A 26,086-nucleotide genomic window follows, 5' to 3' on the forward strand; every position below is an offset into this window, starting at 1 on the left:
AAGGATCTCACCTGGACGACCAACTGCTCCAAGCTGGTCAAGAAGGCTCACCAGCGCCTCTTCTTCTTGAGGACTCTGAGGAAGAACCACCTGTCCTCAGACATCCTGGTGAACTTCTATCGCTGCACCATCGAGAGCATCCTGACCAACTGTATAACAGTCTGGTACGGGAACTGCTCTGCCTCGGACCGGAAGGCGTTGCAGAGGGTCGTGAAAACTGCCCAGCGCATCGCCGGAGCACCACTTCCTGCCATAAAAGACATCTACAGGAAGCGGTGTCTGAAAAGGGCTGGGAAAATCATCAGAGACCCCAGTCACCCATCACATGGACTCTTCACCCTCCTGCCCTCTGGGAGGCGCCACAGGAGCCTCCGGACTAAGACCACCAGGTACCGGAACAGCTTCTTCCCCACAGCTGTCAGACTCCTGAACTCTGCCTCCTGACATCTGACCCACGTTAAACTCATGGACTGAACATACACACACACAATGGACAACTGTACCCTCAAACACAATAATAACATGGACTGAACCACCACTCACAACCACCAGCACTTTATATAGCCTCTGTAGAAACTATCTACACCCTCACTTATCTTAACTGCACTACTGTATAGCTCTGTGTAAATAATCATTCTGTACATTCGATAATCTTTAACCCTACAACTGTTTACAACTTGCATAGTTCCCATTTCTGTATAGCTGTATATCTCAGATTTCTGTATATTTTTATTTCATATTCTGTATAGTTTTTCATATTTATATCCTGTTCATAGCCTGTACATAGCTTGTACTCACTACAGCCTGTACATACTTATAGTTATAGAATATTCACAACATACTTCATACCGTGTACATTATAACATACCATAATAGACCCATTTCTGTAATATACTCACATATCTATATTATTGCTAATATATATTGTAATATATCTATATCACTAAAGCACTTCTGGATGGATGCAAACTGCATTTCGTTGCCCTGTACCTGTGCATGTGCAATGACAATAAAGTTGAATTCTATTCTATTCTATTCTATAATAGTCCAGTAGACCAACTCCCTCTCTTGCAAGCTCCTCTTCCGTTCCCTGGATCCTGGAGACTCTCTTGTTCACAATCGTGAAACACTAAATCGCAGCTGCGCTACCTGGCTTAGCTCAACGTTCCAGCGCTGGCTGTCATCCAACCAATAGGTCTGCTTCGGGATGGCAAATGATTAGTAGCAGCTGGCGAAGTGATTAAGCGCACATCTGGCGACTCCAGCGCGGGACACTCCTCCCGGGTCAGCTGCCGTTCCGTGCCACAGTTCCTGGAAGTACATGTTCCCACATCACAACAAAGAACACACACACTGGGCGGAGAGGAGAAAACCGCACACAGAGTGTACACAAACACAACCCAAACTGGCAGATCGACCGGTGAGGACCTTCTGGCCATGACAAAATGAGCAGATGAAACAACAGCCGAGGGAAAGATGTATTGTCTGGTAGTAGTAATGTTTTCTAAGTGGGTAGAAGCATTTCCCACAAAAAGTGCAGACAGCAGTGCTGTGGCAAAAGGCCTCCTGTCAAAAATCATTCTCTTTTTTTTTTTTTTTTTTTTTTTTTTCTTAAATGACATCAGAAACAGCAGTATGCGACATTACGTGATGGCAGAGCTTCAGTTCATCCTTTGTCATTTTTTTTTTTTAATTTTTTTTTATTTTTAAAAATAGGACAGGGGGAATGAATGAGAGAGAGAGGGGGAGAGAAAGAAAGAAAACCCAAGGGGAGAAGAGACGGTGAGAAGGGGGGGGAAGAGAGACAAAAAAAAAAAAACAAAAACAAAAAAAACTCCTGGGTCACCTGTATGGAGAAAAAAACAAACAAACAAACAGAGGAGACAGCAAACAACAAAGAGCAACATAATAATAGAGAAAACAAAGCACCATCACAATAAACTAGCTAGTCATAGATATCAGTATTTACTAAGTAATAAACGATATTGTGCAGCACGCAAGATAGACAGCGCACAGTGTGCTTTGAGGCAGCAGCCAAGAAAGCTTTAGTCCGCGTCTGTGAATACCCATGTGTGCATACCTGTGTGGATCAGCATGCTTGCATTCCAAAGGTTTCTCCATGTAATGATCTGCTAGGGAGTGTGGGGGGGCCACAGCCCCGTCCTCCAGGGTGTGAAGCGGGTATGGAGGAGATCAAAACTCCAGACATCCAGAGGCCCCCAGAACACAAGAGACCATGGAAGACCAACAGAGGGGCAGCCGCGCCACTGTTCCAGTAAGAGCTGAGGAGAGTCCCAGATGAGGGCTCACTCAGCAGCCGCGGAGCAGAAGCCAGGGGGGGTTGCAGTGACGCGCCCGTGAGCTCCGCCGGCCCCCAGCTGCGCCTGAGTGACCGAGCCCTAGGCCGAGAGGCCGGGGGCACCCCACCTCCAAAGGGGCCCGAGCGAGCCCCAGGCCCCAGGCCCCGACAAGCGGCCGCCAAGGAGTGAGCCGGTGTGTACCCGGACGCCCACCCCCAGACACAAAGAACCACCAACACACCGACACCTGAGGGAGTCCGCCACCGGCAGGGGAAGTGGTGGTGGGTGGAGATAGGCCTCCAAACCTTGGAGGGCCTGAGGTGTCCCCAGAGAGGTGGCGTCTGATACCCAACCTGACATATAGACACAGACATACAGGCACACACAGACACAAACATCCATTCCCACCCTCATGCTCTCATATGCACTCACTCCACACTCAACCAACGTGGAGACAGACATAAAGAGACGCTGTACACACAATCACACTCCCCAAGCGTACTCTACAAACCGGGTCTAGGTACCCTTGCCCCTGGAGGGGGGAATTGCACCCAGACCCAGGTGGTGTTACCCTTTTCCCTGCGGTGGGGAGAGGCAGACCACCCCGACTCCGCAGCAGCAGGGAGGCCCCACACCCCAGACCGCAGTCGGACGGCCAACTCCTCCTACTAGCCCTCCCGCTCCAGCAGGCCGCAGAGAATGGGGGTGGGAGAAGACTCCAAACCTCCCTCCACCCGCTCATTGTAGTGTTGATGCATATGTGTTCTAAGGTGCAATTAAAACCCAGGAGGGCATGGAGCTACCTGCCAAGGAGCAGCAGGTAAGCGCATAGTCCCTCCTGCTAACCCTCAATGACTAAGTGTATTTAAAATTGAGAGGTGGGCAACGACGTCAGGGGTGAGGTATACACCCTGATGGTGATTTGGACTCCGTGATTGTGCCCACCCCCAAGATCCTATATGTATGTGTAATGAGAGTGTGAATAATGTGAATGTCTAAGTTGTGGGATAAAATTGAGGCAGAGGCAGCCAGAAAAAAAAATCATTCTCGGGTGGGGTATCCCGGGAAAAATCACAAGTGACAGTGGCACTCACGTTGTGAACCTGACATTAAAGAAAATCGGCGAGCGACTAGGTTTTATTGATCCCAGTTCTTTTATTCTTCTACTGGACAGACTATAAGTTAATCATCCAGTCAATCAATGTGCACGCCAGCCGACTCCCGTAGCCGGCATGCATATGGCCGCTGTCCACGCCGACGGCAGCAGCAAGAAAAGAAACCTCGCAACAGGAACAGACGGTAAAAGCAAAGCAGCAGCACTTCAGTTAGCGTAGCGTTGTGTAAAACTAAGGCCCACACTTCTGAGTAAACAGCGTCATGAATCATGAGCAGAGTGGCTCATAGGAGGCTTCTACAGCTACGACCTAAAAACAACATCTGTTTACCATCAAGTAAGGTAATGTACACAGTTCACAGTATAGTGTTTTTTCTATTGCAGTACTATTGTGTTGTTGTTGTTTTATTTGCTTTACCTGTATTCATGGTACTGCAATGTACAGTATTGAGTAGGTCTATTTGCGTTTATGGTTGTTTGGAAATGTGTCCCCTGTAAATGTGCCTTCTGAATAAACAATGGAAATCAAGGACTGCAGTGTTTTATGTACAGCAGACTAGTGTGTTCCCCCTGATCTGTGAGTGTTTGCATATGGTGCAGGTATGTGTCATTTTGTCAACAGAGTTACATTTTGACAAAGGAATGTTAGGTTTTGACAGCAGAGTTTAGGTTTTGGGAGTGGAGTTTCAATTTGGCACAGATGTGAATGGTATATTTCCCAGTGTTGTGTCATGTGTACTTGTGTGTACAGTTTTGGCACAGCGAGCGGGGTTTTGCAAAATGTGTTCAAGCAGTGGGCAAAAACTGTAATAATCACCATATAACAGGAAAATCAAACAAATACAACAATCAGAATTCAAATCAAGTCCCCAGATTTTCCCACTTCTGCTTAATAACAGGGTTATAAGTTTATAGTTTTAAGATTATAGTTCGAGTACTGTGTTTGAGTATAAAGGAACAAGACGAGATCATGAGATCAATGTGTGTGAAGAATAGAATTTGTTAACAAATAAAATATGATGAAACTCGGTTCTCCTCAATGGAACTGTTTAGTCAGACACATTGGTTAAAACATGAGTTATGATTTCCCATAAATGCCACCCTTCTTAAAAATGATGTGGCAGTTGGAGAACATGCAGAACTGGTTCAGTGTCTGCGTGTGAATCCTGTTTGTTGAACCAGTTTAATCTGAAAACAAAGTGAGAGTGATGTGTGCAAGTGATAGCTTTAACTTAGTGACCTGTGAAAAGATTGTCAGTAATGCTAAGAATGTGTAAACAGATCGATGAATGAATGAGTGAGTGTCTCAGGATGAGCTGACAGAAAGATTAAAAGTCAGCTGCAGGAGTTTAGCTTCATGACTTCACTGAGATTAAAATAAATAAATAAATCTTCAGAGCAAACACAAACTCAGAATATGAAGAATGTTTTAAGAACATAACACTTTATCGTCATCGCCGGCATGTTTTGTACCTTAGGCTCATCACAGACAATCATATCCAGGTAATATGATTACCTGCACTAAAGTTACTGTAATAAAACAGCTCAGAGTGAGGGTGTCAGGTGGGAAACTGTTTTCCAGATGTGATTGTTTCTCGTATGGCCATGATGACCTGTATAGTGCATATACATCCATGGATGTTGTTATCTGTTTCTTACCTGTGTGTCTCACACATGGCCTGTGGCCTCCAGATGAAGTGTCCATCTCTGTAAGCACAGACGGCATCCGGGTCATCAGACACCTCAGGATAGTCTTTGAAGCGTTGGTTTTTGTATGGGCTGTGGACCAGCACAGCATACATCACTTCCTGTTTGTACAGCGACGTTCTGAGAACACGCATACAGGGCTGCTTCCCCGAACAAAACTGAAAAGAAAAAAATGTTTTAGTGGAAAACTCACAGAGACTGTGTCTATAAATTATCAGCCTGAGGCTCAGAACATGGACCAACAACACTAAACATGGTTAGCAGATTATCAGTCACATAACTTTTATGTCAAGTGGCAGTGTGAAGCAGGCAAGATCGAGGACCCAAAATACTGCCTTTCAGAGACAGGACTAAATCAAAAATGCAGCTTTATTGCTGGGTTACAAAATTCATAAAAGCAAACTAGGAGGAAACCAGGAACTAAACAGTCAAGCAGAACACACACCTGGGAAGATCATGACACCGGACAGAGGGAGACCGAGGCACTAAATACACAAGGGAATCGGGGCAAAAAGGACACACCTGGGGAAGCATGGCTGAACATAGTACACACAGAACCAGAGACTGTCAAAAACAGGAAGTATGAGACACACGCGGCAACACAGACTGACAAAACCCAACGAACAGAGGGAGGAGATCGAGGGATAAGAGTCACAGTGAGACACACAGTAAAACAACTGAGAAAACAGACATCTAGACAAACATGAAGACAGGAATGACTTAACTGGGGGAACGCTGAGGGAAAGACACAGAGTCAAATACTAACCAAAATAACCTCCCTAACATCTTACTGTCTTTCTGTCTTTTTCTACTTGTTGTTGTTTTTGTTTTATGGAAAATACGCTGGAGTCTGTTTCAGTCTCAGGTGATGGATGGACTGGCTACTTAAATAAAGAAGAAATTTATTGAATTTTTATCTTTGACATTTACACATCTCAACTATAAGAAAATAATAGTAAACACCTGTAAATACAGGCATTAATATGAACTGAAGGAGTCCGTACCTGCTCGCTATAGGCCTTCAGCACCTCCTGCACCGTGAAGGTGAAGCGATACGATCCATACCTGGACTTCTCACTGAACGCTGGAGAGGAGGCAAACTTCTTCAGGAAGCCCGGCTCTGCATGCATGTTGGTCTTCTTCAGGAGCGTCTCCTCAGCTGATCGGATCTCCTTTTCTCGCACAGCCAGACTGAACCACACCAGGGACAGTCCATCTGGATCCTCTGAGCCATTGTTTGGATCCTTGAAGCCTTCATCATTCTTGATTCCTTGTAAACTAAATCTATGCGTGTCGTGTTTTAGATAAGATGCATGAAACTCTGGTGAAAACTTTTTAGGTCCAGGGTATAGGGGGATGTTGCTCTTGCTGAGATATTTCTCGTACATATGAGTATCTTGGGCTTCATTTTTCAACTCATTCAATTTCAAATGAATTGGTTAAAACATGAGTTATGATTTCCCATAAATGCCACCCTTCTTAAAAATGATGTGGCAGTTGGAGAACATGCAGAACTGGTTCAGTGTCTGCGTGTGAATCCTGTTTGTTGAACCAGTTTAATCTGAAAACAAAGTGAGAGTGATGTGTGCAAGTGATAGCTTTAACTTAGTGACCTGTGAAAAGATTGTCAGTAATGCTAAGAATGTGTAAACAGATCGATGAATGAATGAGTGAGTGTCTCAGGATGAGCTGACAGAAAGATTAAAAGTCAGCTGCAGGAGTTTAGCTTCATGACTTCACTGAGATTAAAAAAAATAAATAAATCTTCAGAGCAAACACAAACTCAGAATATGAAGAATGTTTTAAGAACATAACACTTTATCGTCATCGCCGGCATGTTTTGTACCTTAGGCTCATCACAGACAATCATATTACAGTACTATATAGAGTACTCTGTTTATAGTAACCATTGTCCTTAATGTAAATATGTAAGAAAAATTGTGTATGTTTCTGTTCTGTGTCCTGTTTGTTTGTATATTGTGTCTTTCTAGCTGCTGTTACAACCAAATTTCCCCTTGTGGGACAATTAAAGGATTATTCTATTCTATTCTATATCTGTCACGGTTTGTGGAGACAGACCGTGCGGAGATGTGTGTGATGGACCCAGGTGCGAACACAAGTGAGGATACGGGAGTGAACTTAAACAAAAGTGAGCCTTTTATTGTGGCTGATGAAAGAAACAAACAAGAATGAGGGCAGCACAAGAGCAGTAGCTAAACAGAAACCTAAACTGGAAACATACTATGGTAAGGCTATGGCTGGGGATACGAAACACGGGGGGTGGGAACACAGACGACGCGACACAGACTACATGAAACACAGAGACTAAATACACATGAGGGATGATCAGGGGAAGTAGCCACACATGGAGCACAGCTGACACAGATAACCATAACGAGACAGGGCGGGGTGAACATAACATGACGTATACGGGCGCGAGAGTCACAAAGTAAAACAGGAAGTACACGGGGGTTCAAGCAGGAGGAGAGAGAGAGAGAGCACAGGGAGAACATAGACATAACGGGCAGGGGAAACACAAAGAGAGACGAGGGCTCATAAATACACAGAGGGGCACACAGGGGGTAAGAGTCACGAATGGAAAACACTTAGGGAACACCACAACAGGGCAACTCAGGAAACATGGCCTAAATAAGGAACGAAATACAAAAATACATTTGAACTTGCCTTTCAAGGCAAATTGCGCGAAAAAAAACAGTAGCTCTCACAATAATGACAATGTCTGAAAGCCAACAAAAATACATATGTTTTCATGTACAGTATAATTTGTGTGGGCTCAGCGAAAATTGAGCGAGCAACAGGAGTTTGTTCGGACATGAAGAACAGATTCAGAGCTTACCGTGTGTTCACACCGAACGCGATGGGCGCGTGAAAAAATCCCCAAACGCCCCTAACTTGACGCCTGCACATTCGCAACCTCTACGCGTGTCCAAGAAAAATCCCTCGCACCCCAAAATATCATATTTTAACGCGCGTGAACTGGAAATGTGTCAGCTGCCGTTAAACCCCGAAGAAGAAGAAGAAGAAGCAGCAGCTGTGTCCCAGAATTCATAGCGCGGCCCAGCGCAGTTTCCAACAATGGCGGCAGCTACTTAGTTTTAACTTTACTCTTATTATTCTTTCTGGGTCACAAAATAAACGTTTAACATATTTTCAGGCGAGAATGTAGCTGTGTAAACCTCAAATATCTGCTCAGTTTATCAGGACACCACATATTTTCAAAAGCGCTCCGACGTTTTCGGAGACGTCTGTTACCCACTAGCTCCATAGCGAGCCGGGGGCTAGGCTAACTAGAGCCGTGAGAACACCGGACTCCCCGCAAATCGTTTTCAAACCCACCGCCGTCTTTCGCTACTCAGGTTAAACATGATATATAAGTCACTTAGATAACTTAAAATGTTATTGTTTGGCTTTCTTTTAGTATTTTATTTGTTCCTGAGTAAATCGGTTTGGCTGAGATTAAAGTTATAGTTTTTACACAGCTGAATAAACGTCAAGCAGACAGCTGATTATCAGAAGTGTGAGATGCTGAGAATTTACTCCGGTGTCCTGTTATATTTTAGATAGCAAGGAGTTTATTAAACTTCACCGAAACAATCTGCAAATGTCATTAAAATTTAATAAACTATCATCTTGTCTTTATTTTTAGTTAGCACCTTAAACACTTAAAGCTGTAAGCTAATGATAGTTATATAAGACCAGATGCTGCTGGTGCAATAAGCTGTAGTTTTACGTCCAATGGATGATGATCTGATTAGTCGACTAATCGCAAAAATAATCGGTGACTAGTCGACTATCAAAATAATCGTTTGTGGCAGCCCTACTGTCTAGTGGACGACTTCATGGCTGTGCCTTCACCTGGAGACTGGCGGTCCATCACAGAGGGATTCCAGGAGCGCTGGAACTTTCCTCTGTGCTGTGCAGCTCTGGATGGGAAGCACGTCCAGACAAAGGCACCCCATATATCATATAGGAGACACACACATTGATATGCACTAAATATTTATTTCATTTCTTTTTTGTGGTGCCCAAATTGATGCACCTGCCTGATTTTGTTTAAACAATTATTGAACACTTTTTGTAAATCCAGTAAACTTCTTTTCACTTCTCAAATATCACTGTGTGTGTCTCCTGTATGATATATTAAACTGACATTTTTTATTGTAACAACCAACGATTTATACAGGAAAATGATGTCTATTAACAAGGTTGCCCAAACTTCTGCATCCCACTGTATCAGTATATTTTGTCATTAGTATAATATGAAATAACTTCTACATGTGTCAAGTTGTGTGCCAACATTTGCTGTGTAGTAGAACTGAGACATTAGTCATTATAAACATTTATTTGAAATAATATTAAAATTCTCAAACAGAAAAACATTAAACATAAATATATAAAATATAAGAATTTACAGAGAGACAGGAATAAAAAGGACCAGCTGCTCTCCAGAGCAGGAACAAGGCTGAGGAGGAAATGCTCCATTGGAGACTGGTGTGGACTCTTCAGGGACACCAGGATGGCCAGCTCCAGCGCCGATGGACCGTCCTGGGACCCGTCCCTCATCTGCCTCGGAGCCGTCCTCCTCTGTGGGCCTGTAAAACAGCACAAAACACAAAGAAATGAGAAGGCTGCTACTAGATTTTAATTTCAACATTGAAAAAAAAAACAAAAACAGGATATAATCAGATTGGTTGTAGATATTTAGTAAAGGTGATCACAAGGCAATCCCACCGACTAAAAAGGTATCAGTGCTTGCTGTACATATCTGTGGGTGCAGCAGCAGGAGCTCAGGGACTGGGCAGCCAGGAGAAGCAACAGGGGATGCTCTGCTGCAGAATCAGTTGGTTCTATCAATAAAGTATTAAATGTTAACAGGTTGAATATAATAATCATAGAGTAGACAGTGGTCCCTCATTTATTGCAGCAGGGGTTCTCAGAATAACTAGCCCCTGGCCACGCACTTTATACACTTTTTTCCACACACACATGAACATTGGTCACAGTTCTCACAATTGATTCTCAAAGTGCAACCCTTTGTAGATTGCAAAACGTAAAAGTATTATTATGCCGCGGTTTGTCTTCATCTGCCCGCCACTTTCGTGCGCCTTTTTCCCTCGCGGTGCAGGTGTGTATTTCCGAATGAGGCTCATAGTTATGGGTGTTTTTGTGCTGTTTTTTCTATTGGACGTGATGGTTATCAAAACCAAACGTGATAAATTTGGCAAGCGCAGGAGACACGACACGGAGGAGATTTGTCAATCAGGCTGCAGAATGCAATGCTGTACGGTGCAGAAAAAAGGAAATAAAAAAAAAGAGGCAGTGACGGATGAACAGCGGGACCACTGTGTGCTGTTTATTAATAAACAATAAAATATATTCTTAAATGACAACATGCCTAAAAGCAGAACGGTATTTGTACATCAGTGGGAAAATAGCGGTGGCTTGCTAGCTTTTGTGCGGCTTCCCCGGGTCAGTGAAAACTTTAGAGAAAACTGAAGAGAAATGAATGAACTTACCAGGTTGCCCGATCTCTTCACATATCTTCCTCCAAGCTCGGTCCTTTATATTCCTGTCTCGGTCCAGTAAGCAGCTGGTGTCATACGGCTCCGGGTTGTTTGCTACGGCATTGATTAGCCTTCCTTCTATTGAAGAATAAAGGGCTTTGGCTGGATCTGCCCCTTTGAACTAGGTAACAGCCACGTCACCAGGCTCCTGATTGGTTGTCGCGGCGCGATTTTACGCTGGAGTTCAGATTTTTCCAACTCGAGCGGGGGACGCGAAACGCGTGTATGCACAAAATGCAACACATAAACTCACGCGCATGGTTTTTTTCGCGAGTCAAACGCCTGAAACTCCCTACACTCACGCGCGTTTCTGGCGTTTTGGCGTTTTGGCGTTTTGGCGACGCAAATCTGCTTCCGAATTTTCGCGGGAGCCGCAATCGCGGGTCAGCGCGCCTTTCCATTGACTTTACATGTAAGCCTGACGCTCCGCCTGCCTCTATCGCGTTCGGTGTGAACACACCGTTAGAGTGCGCGCACTCTTGCAGTCAGTCTATAGCAATGATATCAACCCATACAAATCCTCATAATTCATGCAAAAGTTAAAAATTCATTGTAGGACAACGGAAAGAGCTGAGTTGGAATGAAGTACATTTGAAAGTTGGAATGATGGTTGAAGGTGAAAGTATGTAGAAATAGTTAAGCTTCAAAACCATGCCAGTTTGAATGTTTTATGGGATGTCTGCCATTCATTTCAATGGGAGCAAAAATTGCATGAAAAAATTAATATTTCAAAAAGTACAACAGTTATAACCAACAAAAATAGTGCAGGAAAGAGCAGAATTGACAAAAAAATGTAAAATTTGAATGGTGAAAATAGCACACAAACTGTGGTACTAGTTAAGCGGAAAAAAAAAGTATGGATCAACTTGAAAAAAAAATGGCTTACAGCATTCACACAATAATAAATCTGATGAATAGTAATGCTGTTTAATCAGCATCCACATTAATTACTTGTTTGTGTGCACAAACTTACAATATGCACGGTTCTAGAGTGCGACCAATGTGGTTGCAAATGGGACCAAATTTTTCAATGGTGCGACTAAAAAAAATATTTGGTCGCACTGTTCGGGTAACAAAAAAAAAAAAAAATCTGCAACTCTCCGTGTGGTCAACAACAGACACACATTTTGCCCCTGTCGTGGACTAAACCAATCAGAGATAGTCAGGGGCGGGACCTCTCTGATTGGCCGTGGTCCAGTTGAAAGTCCAGTTGGAAGTGGGAGGTGAGTAGCTTGAATAAAGCGATATTATTCATTAAATCCTGAATCGACTTTTAAATATAACTGTGTTTTGCCAGAAACGCCAGATTCTCAGATTAAAGCTCACAAAACCATTTCAACAACAACCAAACAGCAGATGAGAGCAGGTACACGGACTCCACACAAAGACGCAAACACAGACCCGACGCATCAGAATCAGCTTCGTCTTTCTCGGCTTTCTCACCCGACGGCCCGCAGACGGACACGCTGTCGGAGCTCAGCGATCCTGATGCGTCCGGTCCGCGCTGTGTTTACGTCTTTTTGTGCTGATTCTGAGCTGCAGGTTTTGTCTCTCCAACCAAAATCCACCGAGCCAGCAGCAAAAGAAGCAGCAAACTGCGCTTCACACATGATCGATGTCGTCATGAATTCCCTCTGACTTTTGCTGTTTTGCTTCCACCACGATAAAAATCACACTTCCTGCACAGCAGAGAGTTAATACCCTACAGCTTATGACAAAATTTGATCCGAAGTGATTGATGGCCCTAATCACGACCTTTTGACCTCCCGCCCCTCCCCCCCGGAAGCGTGTAATGAGCGTGACGAATCGCATCCGGAGAAGGGGGGTGGGAAACCCCCCGCGTGACGAATCGCATCCTGAGAAGGGGGGGTGAACCCCGGAAGCGCGCCATCTGTTGCTAAGCGTGTCGAATTGCATCCTGAGAAGGGAGGGGGGGGAAACCTCCGGAAGCGCGTCATCTGTTGTTGGGAAAAAAAAGTTTTTAGAGGGGAGGGGGAAACCTCCGGAAGCGCGCCATCTGTTGGAGGAGAATAAAAAAGCAGAGAGGTGGAGTCCGTCACAATTTCTAAGGCACAGACACAAGATGGATTTCCTTCTGCAGCCCAGCAGCGTTCCTGTGTCCGATGAGATCTGCTCTCCCAAAGAAGAAGGCTTTGAATATGACATATTCAATCTCGATCCGGACCTTATGACCCTACCGGAAATACTCCGGAAGTGTCTAGTCATTTTCAGACCTGTTGCGTCATGTTCCCTAAGCACAGCGGTGATGCAGCAGATGATTCTGTGATGTATAGAGAGACAGAGCGGGTGTAATTTTACTTTCTTAAGCTGCACCGGCGTTTGTAATGGAAATAAAGAGTGACTTCCTGTAGAGATTTCAATAGTATTTTATTTTCCTATAATACAGACGCTGTAAAAAAACCTTTAAGATACACCATAGCTTGTGATGAAAAGAACTTTCTATCCGCTTGTAACCTACAGGCTGCCTATGTGTAAAAAACGAATAACTATCCCTTAGTGAATACTACTTTTCCTTTTGAGAGACTGAAAAACAAACCATAATTGCAGCGACAGGCGATCTTGTTTCACACACACACACACACACACGCACACACACACGCACACACACACACACAGACACACACACACACACACACACACACACACACACACACACACACACCCCGCGGGCCAAGGAGGAGTTTTTTTCTTCAATACTTTAACAATAAGTTTTCTCAATAGATAGAAAATGATGACGCTGAGGAGTCAACATCCGATATTATCATTGCTTGTAACCCGGTAAATAATTTCGTACATCTCCCCATAAAACAAGTCTTAGTGGAAAAAAGCTCATATTCGAATAAGTTTATTAAAGCACCCCCCTCTGTGGGAAAGAGTCAACCATGAGGCGAGTTTTGTCAACAGCAATTGTCCATTTGGTAAAACAAATATCCGTCTCAAAGTCATATTTTACCGTTGCAGAATGCGGAAAACAGAAGGCACACACACACACACACACACACACACACACACACACACACACCGCGGGTCAAGGAGGAGTGAGACGGCAGAATAGTTTTTTTCTTCATTACTTTTACAATGGGATTTCTCAATAGATAGAAAATGATGACGCTGAGGAGTCAACATCCGATATTATCATTGCTTGTAACCCGGTAAATAATTTCGTACATCTCCCCATAAAACAAGTCTTAGTGGAAAAAAGCTCATATTCGAATAAGTTTATTCCCCTCTGTGGGAAAGAGTTTTTTTCTCAGAGTCAACCATGAGGCGAGTTTTGTCAACAGCAAGAACAAAGCCAGACAACTGTTGCCCATAAGGTAAAACAAATATCCGCCTCTAAGTCGTATTTTACCGTTGCAGAATGTGGAAAACAGACAGCGTTCACAAGAAGGCATTCAAAAAAAAAGGAAATTGGATACCCCAACTCTCCCGACTGCACACACACACACACACACACACACACACACACACACACACACGCTTGCATAGATAAACTCTGAATATAGTAGTGGGACTTCAGCTGTTTATGTAACTTACTATCTTAAGACTTTTGTGTCTACAATAATTAGTTTCCTTGGAACCAGATCCCTACCTGTTAATAATTCTCCACTGTACCCATGGTTCAGAAAATTACAGTCAGCCTGCCAGGGACACGTCACTCAGAGAGCTTTTAGAAACATGAGAGGCATCCATACATTTAGAGCACGGGCCTGTTATCAGAAAAAAGTACAAGCCGGAGTTGAATGGTGTTCAGTTTCACCTTCCTTCCTGTTGCTCTATGACGTAGTTTGAAACAGAAACCACAAGTGAGTCAGTCTCGGGTCGAGGTTAGGATTTCCAAAATCAGAGTTCACACACATGTAGCTCTTGATCATATATGTTCATATGTTAACAGTCTTTTTCTTCCCCTTCTTTATTTCTGTGGGAGTCAGGTGGCAGGAGCTCTGTGGTGGTATTTCATCTCCAAAGGCATTGAGTATCTGGACACTGTGTTTTTCATCCTGAGGAAAAAATTTAACCAGGTCACCTTCCTGCACGTCTACCATCATTGCTCCATGTTCACGCTCTGGTGGATTGGCATCAAGTGGGTGGCAGGAGGACAGTGTGAGTAGCTTACAACACAGCAGACATCAGCTATATGATATATATATGAATTTATCAGCATTGCTGTTGATAAAGCCTTCACCGGCTCTGTAGTTTTGTGGTTTATACTGGGTGAGGGCTGGGAAGAGACACAAATGCCTTGGTGGATGCTTCAGGAAGCTAAACCAAACATGTGGAGCTACTTGTCTATAAACCTTTTATTCACTACTGGTTAATGTATTCATTATTGTTGTTTGTTGAGCTTATTTTTTTTTATAATATGCATCTGCATATTAACAGCCATGCTAGCAACTCTGTAAAGGTATACCACAGGCAGAGGAGCACTTTGAGCTAAGTGCTAATGCCAACAAGGCAACATGTTGAGAGTAATAGCATTTAATCGCTGAAGTTTACTATTGGGTACAATGTTTATCATGTTCACAGTATGTATTTAGCATGATAACACGCTATCACTTGCTAATTAGTAAACACAGGTGCAGCTATATGTATATTTGCAAGTAGATGATTGTGACTGAGAGTAAACTGAGTCTGAACACTGATGAGGAAGCTAGATGACAAATTTCACTGAAACCCACAAGCATAGTATCGTCATATGTAGCTTGGATAGTTTAATCTGGATTCATGGGCCCCTGGACCTACACTTGTTTGTATCTCCCACCCCCTCAACTATTGTCTTTTTATTGGATACAGACAGCAGGAGTTCAGAGCAACTCAGTTTAAGATTTTTTTTAACTATAGTAAGCAGAACAAAATTAAAAACTTATTGTTTCTTCTACTGCAGCATTCTTTGGTGCACATATGAATGCGATGATCCATGTCCTGATGTACCTGTATTACAGTCTTGCCTCCTGTGGACCTAAGATCCAAAAGTACCTGTGGTGGAAGAAGTATCTGACAATTATCCAGATGGTAGGTTGATTTCCAGGGTGGCTGATTTTGAAATTAAATATACTGATTGTAGGGATCATTTGACTGAAAATCATTCTTCTTGCTATGAAAGAACGGTGAAAACACAATATGGTGCAAAAGCATAACTCTTATTCTCTCTTTGGGGCTCAGATTCAGTTCCATGTCACCATCGGTCACACGGCCTTGTCTCTCTATCTCTAAAGACAGAGCACATATCTGAACCACTGGAACACAGAGGTAAGAGAAATCTGTGGAGATACATGCGAAGGATTAAACTATAAATTAGTTAATATTAGATTATTTCTGCCAAGAAAAATGTTGCCTGAGTTGATGTAGCAGTAATCTTGTTTGCGTTGGCCATGTTTCTTTTGGTTTGTGTTACCTTACCTGCTTTTCTTTCATACTCTCTTTAGGTAATAAAGCCACATCTTTACCATGAAGCTACCTTTGGCTCTGGTGTTTGCACTCACCCTCCCCATCATCAGGGCTCAGGTTCCCCACTGGGGCCCGTGTCCAGAGCCTGCTGTTCAACCCCCCGTCAGCCTTAAACAGGTACCAGTGACGATGCAGACTGTGCAGAATATGCTGAACACATTAGGCGTGAATGTCATGAGATACTTCTTCTCTCGCACAGTTTGAAAAGGAAAAAGCTGACACCACAAACATTATCAGAGATTTCTGTTAAACGAGAATTTATTAATATAAATATTGTTTTCATGTGAAAAAATAATTTAATTTATTAAAAGTACTTTTTATTTATATAGTTTATAATATATATATATATATATATATATATATTTTTTTTTTTTTTCAGCATTTCAGCATAATCTTTGTTGTAAGTCAACTCAGTACCCAAAGTATTGTGTAAGTAAAGCTTTTCAGTACCTTTAATAGCATAGAAATGTGCATACATTAGTACAATAACTGAATAAATGAAGACAGACTTTTTCCCAGAGGGGAAACTTGGCAAAACATTGTGTTTAATTACTTCCTCAGCTGGTGTAGAGTAGGTTTTTATAAAACACATACCATATATCAGAGTATGTAGATTTATTCATAGTCTGCCGACCCCCTCTTCTTCTTCTCTGTGTTGGTGTTCGTGTGCGTGTGTGTGCGTGTGTGTGTGCGTGCCTTAGAAGTCAATTAATACATTAGCCATACTTAAAAAACATCTGAATTTCATTTAGAACTGAGATTCTAAGTTGTAAGCAGAAATCTTATGCACAGCCAGAAACATGTTTCCCCACTTTCACAATGCTGAGGTGTCAAATCCACAACCCCCAACAAATGGTTTGTTACACGCGGGTGTGAAGGGCAAGCTTTACTTACACAGCCTCACACACACTAGATTTTTAAAGTTTTTGGGTACAGTGGTTTAGCCACAGATGCAACATCCACTTTTGATAAAGATCCCTCCACCTGTTTATTTCTTAAGAAATTAAGCATCTTTATTAAGCTCTTATTTATAATTGTCTACACAATAATAGACACCGTGTGCTCTGTGACATTATAGTCTTCTACTGCTGCTTCCATCGGTTTGCATTTTAAACTCCCAGCCTTTCAGTTTGTTATGAACGACTTTATATCACAAAATGTTAGAAATATAAAGTGATCCATGCGACTTTTTTATTTTTTTTATTTTATTTATTTTTTTATTTTCTGTTTGATGGAAGGACTTAAGACACGAGTTATTTAAACAATTCTAAATGACAGTGTGATGGCCATAGCACTTTATGCGGGTCAAATGTGTTAAGGATAATGTTTATCAATGTAAAATTGCAAAGAACTTGTGGATAGATTATAACATTTTGTAAACAGTTACCTCAGAAGCTGTACTGGTAGATCTATGTATGTAAGGTAAAACTATCCACAGTACTTCCACTTAAGTAGCTAAACACATAAAGTCACCCTTACCAATAATCCACTGCTCCTTGAAAAAGTAGCACAAACAGACAACTGATTGAGCAATGATAAGTAGAGCTACCCGAGGCCGAGACTCAAGCAGAAGAAAATTAAAAGTTGTTGTTTTTGTGGCTCGAAAAATTAAAGAAAGTATGTTTAATAATTCAACAAGACCCGCACCTTCAACACATGTACATTCAAATTTTGGAACAGGCTCAACATTGCTGCTGTTCAATAGTTTTTATCCGTTTGAAAAAGTCATTTTACGGCTTTAATGTTTCCAGCTGATAAGGAGAATGAGTGCGTTTCAAATGTGCGTCCAAAGGCTTTAAACATCTGCTTTGTCTGTAACGACAGTATCAAACTACAGAGCATTGTTTTTACTAAAATTCAACATTTTCAGATGAAAATTTGGCTACTTTTTTTTTTTCTTTACTGTAACACCCACCTCAATGCCATTTTAGGATATTCTTGGTGATCACATTTTTTCATATTTATGCTTTTGGCACTGAGGGTATCTAATACGCATGTTGTCACTGTGTTTGTACTACCAGCTGTGAGGGCTCTGCTTTTGCTTTGAGCAGTCTGTTTTTATTTTGTCTCGTGAGTGTGTGTGTTTTTCAAACGAGATCCTCGTCAGTTTGATTTTGTTACCACAAACTTTGTGTGAAGTTCACAACAGAGGTAAAGAGATTTAAACACCCCAGTTTAAGGAGGCAGGCAGGGGTTGAACCACCTGCACAGGGCTGGTGAAGCAGAGAGTGTCGGGGGGAGATGTGCAACAGAAGCAGAGGGAACATTTTACAAGATGATAAATGGCAGATTTAGATGATTAAGGATTTGTTGACAAGATTAAAAGACACGTCCGTCAGAGTTCAACAACATTACAGTTTGATTAAATAAAAAGTTTTTAAACTACACAAGGGTCATTTTCTCCTCTGATAGTAAGCATATTAAACATGTCAAGAAACCCCATGAGAGCAAAGCTGTGGGAGCTCTGGTGGACCTGCTCAGTGTGTCCTTTGGTGTGTGATGCTGGGTGCTGGCAGTGTTTGGGTCAGTGTTGAACTTCCATGAAAGAGTGCCGTGGTCAGTGCTTTCTACTCTGTCTTGGTACAAAACTGACATTTGATGACATTACAGCAAACTAAATATGACTTTTTGAGCACCTTCCTGCTTTGAGTAGCACTTTCTAGAGCAGAGGTCTCAAACTCGCAGCCCCCGTCACTCCACTGGTGGCTCGTATATTGGCGTGAAGAAATATAAAGCAGTTTAGCCGTTGAAGAGACTTTTTGTTTGTTGTTGAGTGCGACGTTAAAATGTTCTTTAAATGATTTAGTATGAACAGAGAGCGCAGACATTGCAGAGGAAAAACAAAAAGGAAACCTGTCTCAGGGCTTTCTGATAGAAACAAATAAAATGTGTCGCCAGCTGCTGCACCCGTAAGAGACAGAAAACCAAAACAAAGATACGACACCTGGGACGGACACCCAGCAGGAGATGGAGGGAGACCCCGGGGACAATCCAGCCCCCGCATCCCAGGGAGGGGCTGAAGTGTCCAGAGGGGAGAGGTGACCATGTCCCACTGGGGCCAAGGGCCAGCCAGCCCCTGATCCACCCACCCACTAGTGACCCACACAAAGACATAAAGACCCATGTACACACACTGCCCCCCCTCTCTCTCCTGTGGTGTTAATTTAACAGGATTATTTGTAACCTACAAAGTGTCATGTTTGCCCCAAAGTGTGCGTAACAAATCCCAAAAACATGACGGCAGTAACAAACTGATCAGGGCTGATTGCAGTCTGCAGACTTTACCTGCTACTGTAGGGTCTACCTTACAGCATAAAGCAGCACCAGCTGACTGTTGCTGTGATTGAAAAACCTGCTCCAACTTTCAGTGCCTCGAGCTTAACTGCAGTCCAAACAGCACAAAGACCAACGAGTCTGACCGCATTCTTTGGTGGGGCCCTGATGACTTCTAGAAACAGGTGGAGCTGAACATACATCTGACATATTTAAAGTCTAAGGTGAGCTGAAACAGCTGCAGTTAACCATGGCTCTGCAGCAGTTTGTGTGCTGCGTCACTGTGCTGATCATTTTCTTCTGCAAAGGTGAGAAACTGTTTGAATTTCCTTCCTCTCATTGCTGAGGTTTTATCAGGGCTGGAAGAAGAACGAGATTAATTACAGGTACGAATGTTTCTAAACGAAATGTTGCTGCTGGATACAAGGAAAGAGTCCATTTAGCATTAATGTCATTCAGCATCGTATTTAATATGATAATGTAATGAAGTCACAGTCACCGGACGTCTTCACTCTTTATTTGATATCAACAGCTTCTTTTACAGACGTGTTGTTGCGTTCGTTAGTTTACTTTGTTGTGTTGGATTTCTAACAGTTGATGATATTCAGCAGAGAGTAACTTTATATTACAGTTACTGATGTTTGAGTAAACTGAGAACATGTATTTGATGAGGAACACCGATGCCAGAGCTTTGATGCCAGAGTAACGACACAGGCGACTCTGACCTTCATCAAGGTTGTAACTGCAGTCAGCTTTAAAGTGTTGTGTTTAGTGTGATCGGTTCTTCGAGTTGAAGAAAACCATCACTGCTCACTTTCACAGGTTTGTCTGTGTTTTCTCATTTTCAGGTTGTGACTCACAGCAGCCCGGTAAGCATCCAAAGACATTTAACCCGTCTTCCTTCTGTCAGCTGGACAGCAATGAGCACATAGAAAACTGAAATGATTTTTGTTCTGACACAGAGGAGGGACGTCTGTGGATCACATGTAAAGCACAGTCTGATGTTAGAGTAACTTCCACATGAATGTCAGAGCTCAGGATCTCCCAGCAGAGCGTTGATCAGTGTTTTCTCTCTCAGTGGTTTTAATGTTTAGCTGTGCTCTCTCTGCTTTGTCAGCATGTGGCAGCAGGGCTGTGAACAGCAGCTTCACAGGAGTTGGTGACGCTGCAGCAGGAAGTTGGCCCTGGTTCGCTGATATAAGAGTTGATGGAGGGCCTTCATTCATTAATGCTGGATTTCTAGTTCTGCCTACCAGTTTTGGGTTTGGAGGGTCTCTGATCAACGACCAGTGGGTGCTGACAGCTGCATCCACCATGTCACTGTGAGTCAGTGCTGCCAGTTTACACTTTGTTGAATATGATGATGAAGGTGAAGTGTAGCATTCATGTGCACTAGAGATATTTTTAATATTTCCTCACTTCTTCTAACATTTAAAAACAGCAGCTGCTGCCCAAAGTGCTGAACTGCAAAGTTGTCTGCACAACAATCAAACCAGACGCCACATTAGTTTAATCTAAACTATAAAGTCATTTCATAGATGTCCTTGTATTTGAGAAGCATTGATTTTTCTGTCCACTGATGACAGAAGATGGTTAGCTTAGCATAAAGCTGCTGCTATTACAAACAACTACACACCTCTGTGAGGCTCGTTAATGAACACATGCTGGGAAACTGAGACTGGAGAGAAAAGTGAGGAAAAGTCACAGTCATGTGTTTTGTTTGTGTGCAGCTGTGATCAGCTGACCTCACTGCTCAGTTCAACAACATGTAAACAGATGTTACATGAGCTCTGTGGCTGATATCCACACCCTGCACTCTGTAATGCTGGCATTCAAAGAGACCTTCAGGATCAGCAGAAGTTGACTTTGATGTCTGGTAATATTTTGTGTCTTCCTGGTGAATACTCCAGCTGTACACTCACCCACAGAGACACAAACTGCACACGCACAGTTTGTGTGTTTGCTGATGCTTGTTGAGCTCGCTCCTCTTCTCAAACACTAGATCTCCATGCAGCACCTGAAACATGAACGCACTCAGTGCTGTGGATGAATCTGACCATCAGTGTTAATTACTTATTCATGTAACGAGCCAGCAGGTTCAACCACCTGTGCACGCACACACACAGAAACACACACACACAACAAAGGAAACTCGTGGCATCGACTGCTTTGCCCTGTGCTGATGATCAGCATGAGGCACAATAAAAATATCTGTTGTGTGTGAAGGGATTTCAGTAGCAGGGTGGTCTATCTGGGCCGCAACAGCCGCTCAGGTCCAAACCCAAATGAAGTGAATCGCACAGTGGTAAACATCACCTGCCATCCTGGCTTCAACTCGTCGACTCGTGAGAACGACATTTGTCTTCTGAAGCTGTCGGCTCCTGTCAATTTCACAGACTACATTCGGCCGATCTGCTTAGCCTCACAAAACAGCACCTTCAACAATGAGACCAGCAGCTGGACCATCGGCTTTAATTTCTTTGGTAAATCATAAAATATTTATTGTATTTTACAGCATTGTGTTGGAGTCTTTAGAACAGCCTGATGTTTAAATTCTCTCCAACTAGTAATCAGCAATAACCTGCAGGAGGCAAACGTACCAATAGTGGGAAACAGTGAGTGCAAAGCCAGCAATCCACGGGTCCCAGACAGCATCATCTGTACTGGAAGGATAGATTCATGTTTGGTGAGCACAAGTTTATTTCTTATAATCTGTTGTTGACAGTCACTGAGATAATCTCACCTTTAGTCACACTTTGGTTTACTTGTTTTGCTGTAATTGACCATAAATATTCATATTCATGTTTATCAAAGGTTGTTTTTTCTAAAGCCTCTAATTTATTTGATGAAACTGATTCCTTTAAACGAGCTGCCTGAAACTTTCTGTCTGTGGAATCGTCACTTTCATTGCACCAAAGCAGCTGAAGTGGATTCACAGTGGTTCATGTTTCCTAAGTGGACAGACTGATATCCATGAAGTGTTACTGACTGTGTTATACTGGGACGATCCATTTATTTGTTACTTAATTTATTTCAGCAGTTTGTAACAAAACTACCAACAAAGTTCAAACTTTAGTGGGTGACAAAGGTCGACCTCTAACAGTTACACATCTGTCCTGATAACTTTCATCACTGTCTTTCCACAGACTAGTTTTGGGGCACCACTGATGACTCAGAGTGGATCCGTCTGGCTGCAGAGTGGACTTCTCATTGTGCTTGGATGCTCTGTAACTCCTACAACCTACACTCCTGTGTCCCAGTACCAGCAATGGATCAGCGACACAGTTACAGGGACACCACCAGGCTTTGTTACCTTCCCCTCCCCAGACAGTTCATTACAAACCTCTCCTCCTCCCACTGCTCCTCCCACTTCCCCTCCCACCGCTCCTCCCACCGCTCCTCCCACTTCCCCTCCCACCGCTCCTCCCACTGCTCCTCCCACCGCTCCTCCCACCGCTCCTCCCACTTCCCCGACATGTGTGGGTGTGTTTTGCAGTGGTGAAAACCTGATCCACTTCACTCACTTCACCTCACTGTGTGTTCTCGTTGTGTTGCTCCATGTGTTTGCTGCAACTGTTGGAAACTAGATCAACACATTTACTCAAGTTCAAGTACAAACATGAAGAACTTTACCCGACATGTTACTTTATAACTTTAGGAACCTTTGATTCCACCGTATTTATGGACATCAGGAGGGTTTTCTTATTAGCACAGTTATTATTTTTATGTGATTATTTTCTCTACACATCTGTCTGTATTTGCTTTACTGTCATTATGAAATGAAGCCTTCTTACATAATTCTGAGGAGTGAGATGTTGTTATCACACACTTATTTCTGTTGTTTGCTCAAAATCTTAAACTAACCTATTAAAATCTTTTGAAATCCTTTGTGTCTGTGTGCGCCTGTTCGTCTGTGTGTATATGTCAGGTCGGGTCTTAGACTCCACCTCTCTGGGAACTCCCAGGCCCTCCAAGGCCTGTCTCCCCTCACCACACTCCCTGCCGGTGACTGATGCCCTCAGGGGTCGGTGCATTGGTGGTTCTTGGTGTCCGGGGCTGGGCGCTCAGGTATGTACCGGCTCACTCCCGGTGGCTACCTGGCGGGGCCTGGCGCCTGTTGCTCGGTCAGGCCTCCTCCGGGGTGCGGGGGGCCCTCGGGCCTCCGGCCTCTGGGCCTGCGGTTTGGTTCACTCTGGCACAGCTGGCTGCCGGCAGAGCCAGCGGACACGCCGGTGCAGCCCCCTCTAGCTTCTGCTCGGTGGCTACTGGGTGACGCCTCGTCTGGGGATCCTCAGCCCTTCCCATGAAGGTGGCACCGATGCCCCTCCGGTGGTCCTCCTTGGGCTCTCGCACTCTGGGGCCTCTGGTTGTCTGGGGCCTGGATCTCCTCCATGCCTGCTTCATGCCCTGGGGGGCGGGGCTATGGCTCTCTACATCCTCTTGCAGACCATTACATGGGGAAACCTTTTGAATACAAGCGCGCTGATCCACACAGGTGTGCACACGGGTGCTCACTGCTCGTAGACTTAAATCACACCTCTCTTGGCTGCTACTTCGAAGCACATTGTGCGCTGTCTGTCCTGCGTGCTGCACAACAACATTGAATATTTAGTATTTACTGCTGTTTACACTTAGCTAGATTAATGCGATGGTGTTGTGTTTAGTATGTTGCTTTGTTTTTTTTGCTTGTTTTCTATTCTTCTCCTCTCAACAGGTGATCCAGGAGATTTTTTTTCTCCCCCTTTCTCACTGTCCCTCTCCCCTTCTGTTGTTCTTTTCCTTCCTCTTTCTCTCTCCCTTTCCTATCCCTCACTCATGTCTGTCCCGTCTGTAACAACTGAAAATAAAAAAATAAAATAAATAAAAAAATAAAAAACAAGACGAGGCAAAAAGTACAACCTGATGACTCAAGTGATACCCTTATATGGCTTTGGGATCCTTCTTTACATCCTTTACATCATACATAAGCTGACATGTAGGGGGAAGGCTAATAAACCAGGGAAGAACTCTGCAGTAACCGTGGGAACCAGGACGAACACAATCATTGCTAATGAGCTTGCCAGGCTGCAGGAGAGACTTCTCCAACCTGAAGAGATGATGGAGAGGATTGTGTCCAGGAGGAACAATAGTTCTGGGAGTGGTAGACGAAGGAGGAGTAAAACCACCACGTCAAAAAAGGAGGAGAAATTACTCAGGCAGCTGAGACAGATCACACAGCCTATTCAAGAGAGCAGATTGGAGGGAGCCTCCCCAGAGATGGAGGCCGAGGAGGTCCCATACGGTGCAGACTGGGAAGGTTACCCAGAGGAGACCTACCCAGAGTATGATGAACCCTGCCTCAGACGTGGGTTTAAGACGGTTAAACTAGAGGAACCCCCCACACAGCCCACCGCTGGGGCCCTAGCAGAGAGGATGGAGCAAGAGAAGGAAGAGGTCATGGCAAGGAAACTTTCCATAGTGCGAGAGGAAGAGGAAGAAGATGAGGAGGACACAGAAGCACAAGATGATGAGGATGAAGAGGAAGAAGAGGAGGGAATAGAAGAAGCTATGGCAGTAGAGGAAGACATAGATGAGGAAGAGGATGGTGAGGAGGAGGCAGAGAAAAGGCACTTGCTCCGTCCTCCATCATCCCAGCCAGGTCCTGAAAGAACGACAACAAGAGTTGGTTTGGAGGTGAAGAAAGAGCTGCAGTGTAACAATAGCAGGAAGAAGCAAGTCAGCTTCAGCGAGCACAAGGATGTCTTCCACTACCCTAAAGAGGACACTTACGAGGATGGGCAAGAGGACAAGGAAGATCAGATGGAGGAGGAGGAGGACGAGGACACAGAAGTGGAAGAAGAGGAGGAAGCTGATGAAGATGACCCAGTGATGGAGGCAGAGAGCCTGCAGTTCAGCTGTGATGGCAGTTCAAATCCAGAGGAGGAAGCAGAGGAGGATATAGAAGGCAATATTTTAATGTCAGCAAACGTGGAGGGGGAGGGTCGAATCTCTGCAGACACACCCAAGGAAGTCGGGGTGAGCGGCCTGAGGATGCGGGACAGGAGGGAGACATAAGGACTTTTCCTGCTTCTGAAATGCATTTGAAAACAGACAGTGAACTCAGACTTGTGTTACTATTACTTCCTTATATGTTTAAACCATGAAATCCAAACAGAGGCATGCAGTTGTGTTCTTAAGTGATACTTTTGTACAAATAAATGTTTCCTTTGAAAAACCTTTGAAATCTTCTTTTGTGGTGGAATTTTTTGTATATTTCCCATCTGTCCTCAGACTGTGGTTAAAGGTAACTACACTGCCTGTACCACATGCAAAGAAGGCAGGAAGTAGCACTAGCAGGTCTAACAAGGCCACTACTTGTGCTACACCAGTGCTACACGGACACTGAGGGAGTTCTCTCACACACAGGTAAGTGAACATGTCTCGTTCCTCGCCCACTTAGAATAAGACACTGGCGAGACAGAGAGTGTAGTGGTAAAGAGAACGGCAGAGAGACGCTGAATTTAATCCTTTAAACCAGGGGGGTCCAAACTCTGGCCCGTGGGCCAACTGCGGCCCGCGGTCCTTTTTTAATTGGCCCGCAAGTAATTTTATAAATAGAATAACATATGGCCCGCACTTCAACTTTTGCTTGATTGTAT

General features: G+C 43.7%; 3 protein-coding genes and 2 long non-coding RNA genes across 5 annotated transcripts; 3 read left to right on the forward strand and 2 right to left on the reverse strand.

The window, feature by feature from the left end:
- Nucleotides 1–5,069: 5,069 nt before the first annotated feature.
- Nucleotides 5,070–6,548, reverse strand: LOC147333440 (uncharacterized). The gene is made up of 2 exons (XM_086267649.1): nucleotides 6,126–6,548; nucleotides 5,070–5,279 (listed from the first exon to the last, which is right to left on the reverse strand). The coding sequence occupies exons 1-2, from the start codon at nucleotides 6,507–6,509 to the stop codon at nucleotides 5,070–5,072; spliced, it is 594 nt and encodes a 197-aa protein (XP_086123775.1). The 5' UTR covers nucleotides 6,510–6,548.
- Nucleotides 6,549–9,465: 2,917 nt separating this feature from the next.
- On the reverse strand, nucleotides 9,466–10,750 carry LOC147333441 (uncharacterized). Its single transcript, XR_015125529.1, has 2 exons — nucleotides 10,659–10,750; nucleotides 9,466–9,734 (listed from the first exon to the last, which is right to left on the reverse strand). It is a non-coding gene; the product is annotated as an uncharacterized LOC147333441 (long non-coding RNA).
- Nucleotides 10,751–14,693: 3,943 nt separating this feature from the next.
- On the forward strand, nucleotides 14,694–16,134 carry LOC147333442 (uncharacterized). The gene is made up of 3 exons (XR_015125527.1): nucleotides 14,694–14,831; nucleotides 15,671–15,740; nucleotides 15,891–16,134. It is a non-coding gene; the product is annotated as an uncharacterized LOC147333442 (long non-coding RNA).
- Nucleotides 16,135–19,679: 3,545 nt separating this feature from the next.
- LOC147333443 (chymotrypsin-like protease CTRL-1) lies at nucleotides 19,680–23,336 on the forward strand. The gene is made up of 6 exons (XM_086267389.1): nucleotides 19,680–19,756; nucleotides 20,297–20,317; nucleotides 20,566–20,770; nucleotides 21,675–21,931; nucleotides 22,016–22,134; nucleotides 22,595–23,336. The coding sequence occupies exons 1-6, from the start codon at nucleotides 19,699–19,701 to the stop codon at nucleotides 23,033–23,035; spliced, it is 1,101 nt and encodes a 366-aa protein (XP_086123515.1). The 5' UTR covers nucleotides 19,680–19,698; the 3' UTR covers nucleotides 23,036–23,336.
- Nucleotides 23,337–23,481: 145 nt separating this feature from the next.
- On the forward strand, nucleotides 23,482–25,541 carry LOC147333444 (uncharacterized). The gene has a single exon (XM_086267375.1). It carries the CDS (start codon nucleotides 24,351–24,353, stop codon nucleotides 25,500–25,502), a length of 1,152 nt encoding a protein of 383 aa, XP_086123501.1. The 5' UTR covers nucleotides 23,482–24,350; the 3' UTR covers nucleotides 25,503–25,541.
- The last annotated feature ends 545 nt before the right edge of the window (nucleotides 25,542–26,086 follow it).

This window comes from Aulonocara sp. 'chitande type north' Nkhata Bay, linkage group LG3, assembly GCF_057382095.1.
Source record: "Aulonocara sp. 'chitande type north' Nkhata Bay isolate Kocher_YH1m ecotype deep benthic linkage group LG3, A_spYH_male_GT1.1, whole genome shotgun sequence".
Lineage (NCBI taxonomy): Eukaryota > Metazoa > Chordata > Actinopteri > Cichliformes > Cichlidae > Aulonocara > Aulonocara sp. 'chitande type north' Nkhata Bay.